Source organism: Salmo salar, chromosome 18, assembly GCF_965601325.2.
Source record: "Salmo salar chromosome 18, fSalSal1, whole genome shotgun sequence".
NCBI classification, from domain to species: Eukaryota; Metazoa; Chordata; class Actinopteri; order Salmoniformes; family Salmonidae; genus Salmo; species Salmo salar.
Window position 1 is genome coordinate 25,436,077 of NC_138308.1, and position 13,204 is coordinate 25,449,280.

General features: G+C 42.9%; 1 protein-coding gene across 2 annotated transcripts in view; it reads right to left on the minus strand.

Moving 5' to 3' along the window:
• nrg3a (neuregulin 3a) overlaps nt 1-13,204 on the minus strand; it is a 394,622-nt gene that overhangs the window by 161,155 nt on the left and 220,263 nt on the right. For both annotated transcript variants that reach the window (XM_014154879.3, XM_014154878.3), the window contains exon 2: nt 1,170-1,299. In XM_014154879.3, the coding sequence (XP_014010354.3) occupies nt 1,170-1,299 (130 nt within the window). The remainder of the gene's footprint in view (nt 1-1,169; nt 1,300-13,204) is intronic.

Sequence of the window (13,204 nt, forward strand, 5' to 3'; positions counted from 1 at the left end):
TCAACTAAATCTTGTAATAAATATTGTGGAAATTGAGCAAGCTGTCATGGTCAAAACATATAAAACAGATACATAAAAACATTTTCCTTAAAGTATATATTTATTTAAGTTATAATATTACTGTCCCCAAACTTAAATAGATGTAATTTTGTCCTTGAAATATTTCATTGAAATAATGTAGAATTCCATTCACTTCTATGCAGGACTGATTCTTCTGGGGAGTGCCAATATGCCTGACAGGTGGCTTCAAAACCTCCCATTACATAGCACCAGCAATCCTGGGTTTATATACATCATTGGGCCATACCTGAGGTGAGTTTTGACCCGAGTCAAATAACCATAAAGTAGCACTGTCTAAAACCCAGAAAATCCACCACTCTCTGAGATTCCCTTTGATGTGTGTGTGACTGTGTGTGTGTAGTACTCTTGGCAGCATTACTTCTATGTGTGACATACTTTCAGAGAATTTCCATGGCTGGCACAGTAACAACTCCTCAGCATTAAAACATCAGGCCTTCGGTGACCTGGTCCCTTCACAGCAGGTGACATAACAGAAGTCTTTGAACAGCCAGCCGACTGGAAGTCCTCAGGTTATGATTTGGAAGGAGTTTGTTCTGGGACGTAATTAGAGAGGCCCAGTGTTTTAAAAGGCTAAGTGCCTCCGAGTAGTAGTCAAATAAGTACAACGACTTAAACTACTTCACCAATTACAATTCAAACGTTGACCATGGTCTCTTAATTTCTTGGCTCATCAATTAAGAATATTAACTTATTCATTCCTCTATGCCATTGTAACTTGGGGTCGGTAACTTGTGAAGAACCTGTTCCAATGATCACTTGCACTCAGAAATGTCTTTGCTGAAATGCACAGGAGGTCTTAGATTTTAAGCTTTGAATAACAAGTGTTGCACACGATTGTAGTTGTTTTCTCTGAGACCACCCTTTGGGGACAAACTTCTGTAAAAATGCCTCTTTAAATCTGACAGAAAAGGGACTCTATGCACCACAGCTGGTCAACTAATAGTTACCATCAAACTCACCACCTCACAGACATGGTCCCAGATACTGTTTCTTGGAAAAATAATGTGGAACACTTATCAGTCTATAACAGTAGACTCTCTCAATCTACCCTCTCTAATGCCTCATTCACACACACACAGTCGCCGCACCTGCAGTGTTTGTGTGGACCACTCAGCGTCTCGATGACAAAACATTCTCCATCGTTCAAGCAGTAGGCCAGGTCCTTCTCGTGACATTGCTTGAAATGCTCTGAGACCAATGGAGGAATGGTGGGTGATGCTGCAGGGAAAATAGAGAGATGACAGAAAAGGGAGACAGAGAAAGAGAGAGAGAAAAAGAAAGAGATAATGTTAGTAAAAACAACAAGGAACACACTTCATCAGTTTAAATTCACACGATAAGACATGTGTTTCCTATCCAAGACAGAGTCGTAAACGACCATGCACACCGCGTGTCACAAATGCAACACATAGGGCTCAACAAGGTACTCCAAGAATTGAAATTAAGAAAAAACGAACAAATCCTCCCAACAAATTCCCCAGAAATGCCCAATAACGCCAAGCCCCGCTCTGCTGCAGAAGGAGTGGCCATGTGAATGTTTTCCTATTTGTCTCCTCTACAGGTTTCAGTAGAAGTGAAAGTGAACGTGCTGTAATACACTATATGTAAAGTTAATACAAAGCCCAGAGTGTTTGCCCAGCTCCTGGTACATCACTGAGAGAAGATGAATGAGGAATGCTGATAATCTGACCTGCTGTGAATGTCTGCAGTGTTTGGAACTTGACTCCTCTCAATTATCAATAACACCAAGCCTGATGTACACAGAGCTTATGCTGTGGGGAGAATATCAACTTTGCCTAAGTGATGACAGTTCTATTAAAAAGCTAGGCCATGCCTCAATGGTCCTTCATATATCGGGAGTTAGCCTAGCTAAACTGGAGTTGAGTCGTGCTGTTGTGTTTTTCATTTTACGTATGCTGTTTATTATACAGTGACAGTACACATTAATCAACATTTCAGCTTACAAGTCCATGTAAATGCATTGGAGTTACGTAGCTAAGGAACTAATTTACATCTTTAGTCCTGCAAAGAGTTGTAAGTTAGCAGACCTAAGTTCAAATAGTATTTGTTTTCTTTCAATTACTTTCATTACACTTGATTGAGCTTGTGTGGTGCAATATAACCAATCAATTATAACCTAAAGTGCAAATCCCACCCATATTTAGACTTTAGACAGTATTTGAAACAAAACACCTCCTGAGGATTTAGTTCATCACACCTGGGCCTGTATCCACAAAGCGTCTCATAGTAGAAAATGGATCATAAGTGCTGAGAATAGAGACATTTTACTCCTACTCTTATGGGTAAAAATAAAAGCTTTGCATGAAGCCTCTTTAGTCATAAGAATCCCACCTAGTCTACAGACATTTACGACACCTCATGAGCTGTCCTAATCAGTTAAGTGTTACCAGCAGGTGTCTTGATAGTAGAACATTGCAGCAAGTCAGTGGTTTCAGTGCCACATGCAATTGCTTTAAAGTTGTTTCTATATGATCATATTTCTACACTGAACAAAACTATAAATGCAACATGTAAAGTGTTGATCCCATGTTTCATAAGCTGAAATAAAAGATCCCAGAAATGTCCCCAAAAGCGTATTTCTCTCAAATTGTGTTATTCTGTTAGTGAGCATTTCTCCTTTCCATCCACCTGACAGTTGTGGTATATCAAGAAGCTGATTAAACAGCATGATCATTGCACAGGTGCACTTTTTTTTCACAACCACGGAACATGTGTATGGGCGAGTGGTTTTAAGATGTCAACATTCTGAACAGAGCCCCATGGTGGTATGGGCAGGCATAAACTACGGACAACGAACATAATTCCATTTTATCCATGACAATTTGAATGCATAGAGATCCCGTGACGAGATCCTGAGGCCTATTGTCGTGCTATTCATCCGCTGTCATCACCTCATGTTTCAGCATGATAATCCTTGGCCCCATGTCGCAAGGATCTGTACACAATTTCTGGAAGCTAAAAATGTCCCAATTCTTCCATGGCCTGCATACTCACCAGACATGTCACCCATTGAGCAGGTTTGGGATGCTCTGGATTGACGTGTATGATAGCGTGTTCCAGTTCCCGACAATATTCAGCAACTTCGCACAAACATTGAAGGGACAACATTTCACAGGTTCAGTGCCTTAGACCTCTGCGCCACTCAGGATACTGACTGGTTTTCTGATCCACGCCCCTACATTTAAAAAAAAGCATCTGTGACCAACAGATGCATGTCTGTATTCCCAGTCATGTGAAATCCACAGATTAGGCCCCTATAAATGTATTTCATTTGACTGATTTCCTTATATGAACTATAACTCAGTTAAATCTTTGAAATTGTTGCATGTTGCGTTTTTGTTTTGTTCAGTGTATTTATGATCCATCCATAAATAATATAGACCTACATGCAACAGTAGCCAATCTCTTGTGCTTTTGACAATGATTTCATGTGAAGTCTATTTCCCATGATATGACTAAAAACGTATGATATGACTAAACTAGACTAGGCTAATAAATACATGTTTTTCTTTCGATTATTTAATTACCTACATCATGTTCTTTCAAGTTAACCATTTAGAGACCAACATCCCGTTGTTAAAAATATCTATATTGGGCATGCAACATTATCGGCAAGTGACTTGATGCCTACCGTGCTAAAGTGATGTAGAGTTGTTAAACGGGGGTGACGAGTGAGTGTGTTAATATAACGGTAATATTGTAAAAATTCCGCTTTTAACAACCATCAAAATTGGTTAAAAAAGCTTATGCATGCCAACATATTAGTTAAGAGTAGGCAAAGTGATCGTGTCAGGCGGAAATTATATCAAACGTTTTACCATTACAACGTTTGATGTACAGTCACATTCACTGTGGTTGTCAGAAGTGTGCCATGTCGAGTTTACAACTGGCAATGCCTCATTGTGATTGGTTATTCCCCATCATTTGCAACAATGTCAATTAGTGTCATCACTATATTTCCTTTGCGGTGCCTCAAACTGTCATGATTACCAGCTAAGATAAACTTTTATGAGTTGATTTTACTAATGGCTCAGAATTGTCTTATTCATCTCGGCAGTGTCTTATTAACATCATCCTAAAACCAGCTATGAGCTGGGAGTTTTTTGATGAGTTTCCGAGGGATCAGAAATACAATTAAGTCTAATTCTGCTGTTGTTCATAGAGGAAGGAGTAGAACGGAGTAGATTCAGAAAGGGCTGTCATTATCACTGAATAAAGCTCACAACGACAGCCAGCATGCACATAATGTCCATGTCCATTCTAATTTGTCCTTCTACAAGCAATGCTTTGGTGTCGCTCCAACGTCATCCCTACAGTATAATGTTCCCTGGGCCTTGCCTGAGAGTCCTTCCCATTGGCTCTGGTGATGATACACTTGGATTCCCTGGCGTAAAAAGATATTTAATTTGGGGTTAAGAGCACTTCCCTTGCTGTGCCAGACTTTGAGAGGCACTCTTACTGGAGATGTTCCCCTCTTTGACAACACACCCAGTGAAACGAGCCTCAGTTCCTCTGGATGATATTGTCTGTGCATGCAGAGAGTCTCTCAACCAGAGGTCCACATCGTCAAGTAGCCAACATCCACGAAGCACACTGGAGAGCCTCTATTGTTTTAAACAACCTAGACCTGATTTTAATGCTAGGCTTGTTGGCTATTCAGCATCACAAACTGCCCAAAGATGATGGCAGTACAACAGCTATTTTCTCTTTTTGTAAGGAATTATAGAGATGTCACAACTCTTCAAGAGAAAGTTGGGCATCCAAGGACAGATGACTTCATAAGGAGACAGCTGCCTGTCAATCTCAGAGGAACCCAGGCGACATCTGGACCAGTGTTTCCCAACTCCAGTACTCCAGTACCCCCAACAGTACACCTTTTTATTGAAACCCTGGACAAGCACACCTGATTCAACTTGTCAGCTAATCATCAAGCCCCCAATGAGGTGAATGAGGTGTGTTTGTTTAGGGCGACAATGAAAATGTGTACTGTTGGGGATACTGGAGGACCAGGGCTGGGAAACACTGATCTAGACTCATCTGAGGAGAGTCCCTCCCATCAGATCAATGCACCACTATTAGGTAATGGATAACACGGATAACATGGATAACACAGGTTTCCACTCTCGTCTCCTCTCGTCTCAATCCCCCCCACCCCACCCCTAGTGATAGGGTAAAAACCAAAACGTGCACATGGGGTGCAGGACCGAATTTGGGGAACCCTGCTGTATGGAACTGTGGTAATGATTAAGGCAGAGACACCCAGGGCTAAAACTATAGAGCTCCACTTCAGGGAGTTCCTCAGGGCATTCCAAATTGCAGAGATCGTTCTGTTTGGTCAGTATGTCAGCTCAGCGATTTGCGTGATTGGTTTGAGATGGGTGTAGTGTTTCACTGCTCACATAGAGAGGTGATGTTGTGATGGCAGGGTGTGAAGAACACTTTAGGACATTGTGATTTCTAAGTTGAGAAATAGACCTTATGCTCTCTGTCGCATCCTTCAGTCTCGGTTTGTCTTTCTCTGGGAGTGTGTTTGGGTTGTGCAAGGAAGCGTTGAATGAGGTTAAGGGATGAGATTCCCGTGGGCGCCGTGGTAATAGCGTCCTTCAAAAGTGACATTCCCCCGATGCATTGCCTGGGAGTCTGACTGATAGTGAAGGTCGCTGAGTATCGATCGTCCAAGGAACAGAGTATAACGACAACACAGAACGAAGTGGACCAAAAATGGGAAACAAGGGCTCCTGCAGTGAAATAGTTGTTATAGTAGGAATGCCCTGTACTGTCCTCTCAGTACTATATCTTTCTCTGTGACACGCTAGTCAGTAATGCATATGACAAGCATTCCATTTACGTTTTAGTCATTTAACAGACGCTCTTATCCAGAGCGACTTACAGGCGCAAATAGTGTTACGTGCCTTGCTCAAGGGCACAGCAACTGATTTGTTTCATCTAGTCTGCTAGGGGATTCAAACCAGCGACCTTTCAATTACTGACCCAATGTTCATAACCGCTAGGTTACCGCCCAACATCAGATGTTTCATTTTTAAAGCCTTGTTCATTTAAAAAAGGGGCGGGTTAGATGGAGGTCCCCTGAGGGAACAGGAACAACATGTAATAGTTCTGCTGTAGGCTGTTTCTTGTTTGGTTTAGTAACAGTAGAACTGGCTGTGGTCGAAACCCCTTTCATGGCCCATGAATCTCAGTGTAGCAAACATTTCATATCTCAAATTACACCATTAGCTGAATAGTAGTCTCAAGATAATGACTCAAATGTCCAAACTAATAATTAGCTTTTTCAAAATAAGGGGTCCAGTGCTCCCTCCAATGTTCTGTGGGATGTGTAGTAATCCGTTATACTTATATTGTACTATACTGTATGTTTCAAAAAATGAATTGTTGGTATTTCTTACTACGTTAATTGTTGGTAATTCTTCTATGTTAATTGTTGATACAGATTACCAAGATACCCATTTAATATGGAAAACTTCAAGTAAAATGTGGTTCTAATGAATGAGGACTGTAGCATCTATCAGCCCCATGACCAGTAGTCCACCCAGCTCACTTCAATTAAAAACTCAGGTGCTAATGTGCCTAATGACATCATGATATTGTACAGTTTTAGTTCAGATTGTAGCCTCTGTTCCACTGAGAATATTTGCCACTGACCTGTCCCACTCTGAGGTCATGCCAATCACTGATGTCACACAGAGGCAAACACTTAGGGATTCAGAACATTCCCAGCTTGCACTGGGGGGGGGGGGGGGGGGGGGGGGGGGGGACTTGTTTGTTTGTTTGTTATGTGCGTTTTGTCCTCGTCTTTCGCCCTCCATCCTTCCTGCTGTCATCCCTCATTCCACCATTCACTACCTGCTATCCTGTCCACCTCCCTCTAGCCTCCCATTCGGACTAAGGGTGTCAATGGCAATTTCTTAGTACAAAAGGAAGGGCATCTCTCATCCCCTCTCTCCTCAGGCTACACTGAGTACGTGGCCCACTCTCTCCAGATTGGCCCCCAGTCTATTTATGCAGCCAATGATGGACAAAAGAACAGCAATCTCCCTAGCACAATGGTTAGGTCTATAGGTACCGAGGTGTGTGTGTGTGTGTGTGTGTGTGTGTGTGTGTGTGTGTGTGTGTGTGTGTGTGTGTGACACTGGTCAGCGGAGTATGGGGAATTAGATTACACAGAGGCAGTGCAAAGCCATGACTGCTGCTGCATGGCATATTTTCTGTCTATAGCATGACGTGTCTGACCAGGAATGGCTGGTTCACGCTGCACAGTGGGACCCTGAACAAACTAATACATGGAAGGAAATATACATTCAAACACACCTCCATTTGCATTCACTGACTACACACCCCCACAGAGACACAGTCACATGCTTTCAGTGACATCTGGCAGGTAGGGATATTCTGACTGACTAATCTCTCTCTCTCTCTCTCTCTCTCTCTCTCCTCTCTCTCTCTCTCTCTCTCTCCTCTCTCTCTCTCTCTCTCTCTCTCTCTCTCTCTCTCTCTCTCTCTCTCTCTCTCTCTCTCTCTCTCTCTCTCTCTCTCTCTCTCTCTCTCTCTCTCTCTCTCTCTCTCAGCCTACTGACGATACATCCACCTGCACCGCCACAGTTAAATGTCCTTTAGATTTGTTCCATCCCTGTTCTCATCACCAGTCGACATTCATATACCAGGCCTTTCTCTGCAATATCACATGTCAACAGTGCATTAGGCCCAGCAGTCGTAAATATGCCAAGAGCTCTTTAATACCTCTATCTATATGCTGGCACCATGCACCTCTGGCCTCCTTTTATCTGGCAGATTAGTCACACCTGGCTCACGCCATCAGGCCAAGGATTATAAAGCGGAGGGACAACACTGTCCTTCCATCAGGCCAAGGATTATAAAGCGGAGGGACAACACTGTCCTTCCATCAGGCCAAGGATTAGAGAGGAGAGGGACAACACTGTCCTTCCATCAGGCCAAGGATTAGAGAGGAGAGGGACAACACTGTCCTTCCATCAGGCCAAGGATTAGAGAGGAGAGGGACAACACTGTCCTTCCATCACGCCAAGGATTAGAGAGGAGAGGGACAACACTGTCCTTCTATCAGGCCAAGGATTAGAGAGGAGAGGGACAACACTGTCCTTCCATCAGGCCAAGGATTAGAGAGGAGAGGGACAACACTGTCCTTCCATCAGGCCAAGGATTAGAGAGGAGAGGGACAACACTGTCCTTCTATCAGGCCAAGGATTAGAGAGGACAGGGACAACACTGTCCTTCCATCAGGCCAAGGATTAGAGAGGAGAGGGACAACACTGTCCTTCCATCAGGCCAAGGATTAGAGAGGAGAGGGACAACACTGTCCTTCTATCAGACCAAGGATTAGAGAGGAGAGGGACAACACTGTCCTTCTATCAGGCCAAGCATTAGAGAGGAGAGGGACAACACTGTCCTTCTATCAGGCCAAGGGTTAGAGAGGAGAGGGACAACACTGTCCTTCCATCAGGCCAAGGATTAGAGAGGACAGGGACAACACTGTCCTTCCATCAGACCAAGGATTAGAGAGGAGAGGGACAACACTGTCCTTCCATCAGGCCAAGGATTAGAGAGGAGAGGGACAACACTGTCCTTCCATCAGGCCAAGGATTAGAGAGGAGAGGGACAACACTGTCCTTCCATCAGGCCAAGGATTAGAGAGGAGAGGGACAACACTGTCCTTCTATCAGACCAAGGATTAGAGAGGAGAGGGACAACACTGCCCTTTTATCACCTGGCTGCCTCCCGTCTGACACGTTATAGGCCAATGATGCCTCTCCCAATGATGCTGGGCTAATGATGTTTATGTTTGTCCCAATGATGCTGGAATCGGTCTCAGAAACACTGTTTGGTTGTTCTGAAACAGTGGTCAGTTTGGGAGGGGTCAAACATTGTTAGGAAAGTTGTCTTCATGACGCAAGAGCATAGTTTGAGGGGCACACCAGACTTTTTTCATCCTGTTGGCTCTGGGATTCAAACTAGCAACCTTTCTGTTACCAGCCCAATTCTCTAACTGTCAGACTATCTGCTGCCCTAAATGCATTTTATAGTTCAGAACCTCTGCTACCACATGTAGTTTAACAACAGTATATAAGTCATCCATCTCCATTGTAGCAGTACTGTGATGTGTAATGTGTCCATTTCAGATGGTGTTACTCTGTTATTACATAACTCCAAAAATCTTGATAATGGCAACATGGGAGCTATTGACATTGTTGATGTTGACATTGCATTGGGGATATTGTTTAAACACGCATTCTACTGAGATTCTACAATCTAATGTTTTTATCAGCATAATAATTGCTTGAGGAAGTTGTGTCAGCAGTCTGCCTGTCAATGTTCCTCTTCAGTAGCTTTAACCTGAATCACTTAGATCTACAGTTGAAGGTTCAAGTGTTTTCACTGTATTCTACCCCACTATCGAATTACTGGACTCAGTATTTCAGACTGAAAGTCACCTTCCCCTGAGTGTTGGTGGAACTTACCTGTTTCTGATTGGCAAATGATCACCTGCTATGCATCTGGGTAATATTTAGTAGTAGCCTATACTGTAGTTGCACTTCAAACCCGGACAGACCTGGAGACCACTGTTTCAATCAGAAATATTTAAATGTGTGCATTAGCAATGGGATGAGGATAAAGAATGGAAATTTCAACCCATCAACTTTCCTCAACTGTCTTTTCAAAACAACAGAAACAAATCCAACAGACTCCGACTCAACCTCAATCCCTAATCAGTGTTCTCAGATATGAGACAGAAGTCTCCTGATGATACATGTGAACGTACCCTGCTGCATCAGGTCTAGTTGTACTCCCCTAGATTATACAAAACAGAGCAAGGGAGGGAAGATTACTGGCCAATTGGATCAATAAGAGGGTCTTTGAAGATTTACAGGAAATCTAATCATTGATCTGCAGGGGGAAAGTAAGTGTGCAGTTCAAAGCGAGTCTGGGAATAGCAGTGTTAGTCTCCATCAGTAATGCCATGGTAAATTGCATTATGTAAGACTAACTGTTTGTAACGATTCATTTCACATATTTTGTCGTCTAATGTTATGAAACCATTTATAAATAATTAAAGCCACAAACACAGGCAGGTAAACACTCACAAAGGGTGAACAAGAACATTCATGAAAATGGCATTAGTGTCAAGCCTTTGTGTAGATTTTATAGCAAGATCTATGACAGAGCTAACTTTGAACATCCGAGAGAATGAGGCAACCACCCCCTCCCTGGCTCCACTCTTCGCCCCTCTCTGGATTTCCTGATCGATTTGTCAGCTTCTGTTCTTTCCCCTGATATAACGAAACACAGTGTGACTTTGTTAATTAAGCTCTAGAGGAAGCTATTACTTCAGGGACAGGTTCAATTGTCCTCGCTCTGAAGCATCAGTGGCTCTGGGCTTATAATCATACTATCCAGCAAGAGAAGAGAAGAGAGAGTGAGAGAGAACATAGAGAGAGAGAGAGAGAATGAGGAGAGAGGGAGAGAGGGAGAGAGAGAGGAGAGAGGGAGAGAAGCAGACTGCTTGCATAACTGCAATCTCTGTCTTTCTCTTCCTGTTGAACATGTATTGTATAAGGACCTCATTGTACTACATTTTCATCATCTTCTATTGTCAACTATGAGACAGACCACTGATGGTCGCACCAAATTGCCCATTGATTAGACAACTTCATCTGGAACTTCTTTAAGTATAAAGGCATGTTCACATAGACAGAATGAACAAGATAGTACTGTAGGCTGGCAGAGCTGGGAGTATTGGCAGCTTTAGACAGACCATAAACGATACAAGGCTATAATTTCAATTGAAATGAATTTATTAGTCCCTAATCTATGGATTTCACATCACTGGGAATGCATATATGCTGGTAGAGCGTCCCAAACATGCTCAATTTATGACATTTCTGGTGAGTATGCAGGCCATAGATGAACTTGGACATTTTCAGCTTCCAGGAATTGTGTACAGACCATTGCGACATGGACATGAGGTGATGGCGGTGGATGGATAGCACGACAATGGGCCTCAGGATCTCGTCACAGCATTTCTGTGCATTCAAATTGCCATGGATAAAATGCAATTGTGTTCATTATCCGTAGCTTATGCCTGCCCATACCATAACCCCACCGCCACCCACCACTCACCCACACGGCACCATACACATGCTGCGGTTGTGAGGCCAGTTGGACATACTGCCAAATTCTCTAAAACGACATTGGAGGTGGCTTATGGTAGAGAAATGTACATTCAATTGTCTGGCAACACCTCTGGTGGACATTCCTGCAGTCAGCATGCCAATTTGACGCTCCCTCAAAACTTGAGACATCTGTGGCATTGTGTTGTGTGACAAAACTGCAGATTTTAGAGTGGCCTTTTATTGTCCCCAGCACAAGGTTCACCTGTGTAATGATATGCCACGCCTGTCAGGTGGCTGTATTATCTTAGCAAAGGAGAAATGCTCACTTTGTGCACAACATTTGAGAGAAATCAGCGTTTTGTGCGTATGGAAAAGGTCTGGGATCTTTTATTTCAGCTCACTTCACATGTTGCGTTTATATTTTGGTTCAGTGTATGTACCCTCAGGGGAATTATATTCACGAGATGAGCACAGGTCAGCTAGAACTGGCCTGCCCCTGCTCTGTCCAGATGCTCATCAGTTGTTGTGCTATGAGGAGTGGGGAGGAAGAGGGGGGTGATCGGAGTTCAGGTTTTATATTATACAATATCCCCCCTGACACATGGTCTGTGGCAAGCGAACTGAAGGCAGGACCAGAATGCTGATTGGGCGACAGAGGAGGAAGTGCGGCTGTGAAAATCATTTTTGATTGGACCATAATAGTAGGGCCCAGTTCTAAGGAGAAAAGGGGTAAGATATGACTGAATCAATGGGGTACGGGCCAGCCTGTGACTCAAACTGCTGATTGGTGGCAAGCCTATGAAGCAGAATGCTCAAAGGAGAAAGCATGGGGGGGATGGGTGGACTCTGTTTAATTAAGCTTGAACAGCATTATGAGTCAACAATCAAAAGGTCCAATATGCATGGAATCATTTTAGCATAAGCTTTTTCTCCAAGGCCAGAGGTTCCATTATTTCCAATATGCGAATGCAGCATAATGCATGTGAAGACAAAGAAAACATGTAGTAAATGTGTTTCTTATGGTGCCCAAAATGTACATTTTACATTTTAGTCATTTAGCAGACGCTTTTATCCAGAGCGACTTACAGTAGTGAATGCATACATTTCATTTCATGCTTTTTTTATTTTATTTTTTTGTACTTTAGTGGTCTTCAGGCTAAGAAAGAAAAATACAGCAACAATGTCTTGAGCGGAGTAAGTGGAATGGTATCAAACACATGGTTTCTCTGTGTTTGATGTCATTCCATCTGCGCCGTTCCAGCCATTATTATGAGCCGTCCTCCCTTCAGCAGCCTCCACTGGTACCAGCGCAGGGTCCTGCAGACTTTCTACACAGCAGTCTTCCATTAGGGTGGGGATTCTTTCTCAAATACAACCAGATTTCTAGTAACAGGTTATCTATTAATATGAATCTAAAGCAGGACACAAGTAAACATGAATAATATTTTCACACCGAAAAAAAAACAACATACACAAATTACAACAATATAAGAATGACAGTATATAGAAATAAAGAAAATATATGTCTATGTGAGTCTATGTGATTAGAGCGTATGTTAAAGTTGGAGGGATAATTTAGCATCTGGTCTCCCTGGGGCGTGCTCTGTCTTTCTAGCGCTCTCTATAAGGTCGGCTGTATTTTTATTCAGGCCTTTATTGTAGGGCTTGGCAACTGTGAATGGAGAGCTCCATTTCTAAAGCAAATCGTTAGGGACTCTCGGGGTTGATGCCTCTTTGTGTACAGCTCGTTAGGGCTCTGGGAACACCAACACAGAGAAAGAAGTGAAACGCTGAACTTATAACAAGAACAGACCATAATGCACCTGAAGTGGCTGTTACAGAGACAGCAAAGCATTGTGATAACAATGCCCTGACACTCTGTGACCATGCCACAATATGACGAGATTCTTTCAGATATATCATATATCAAATGTTAA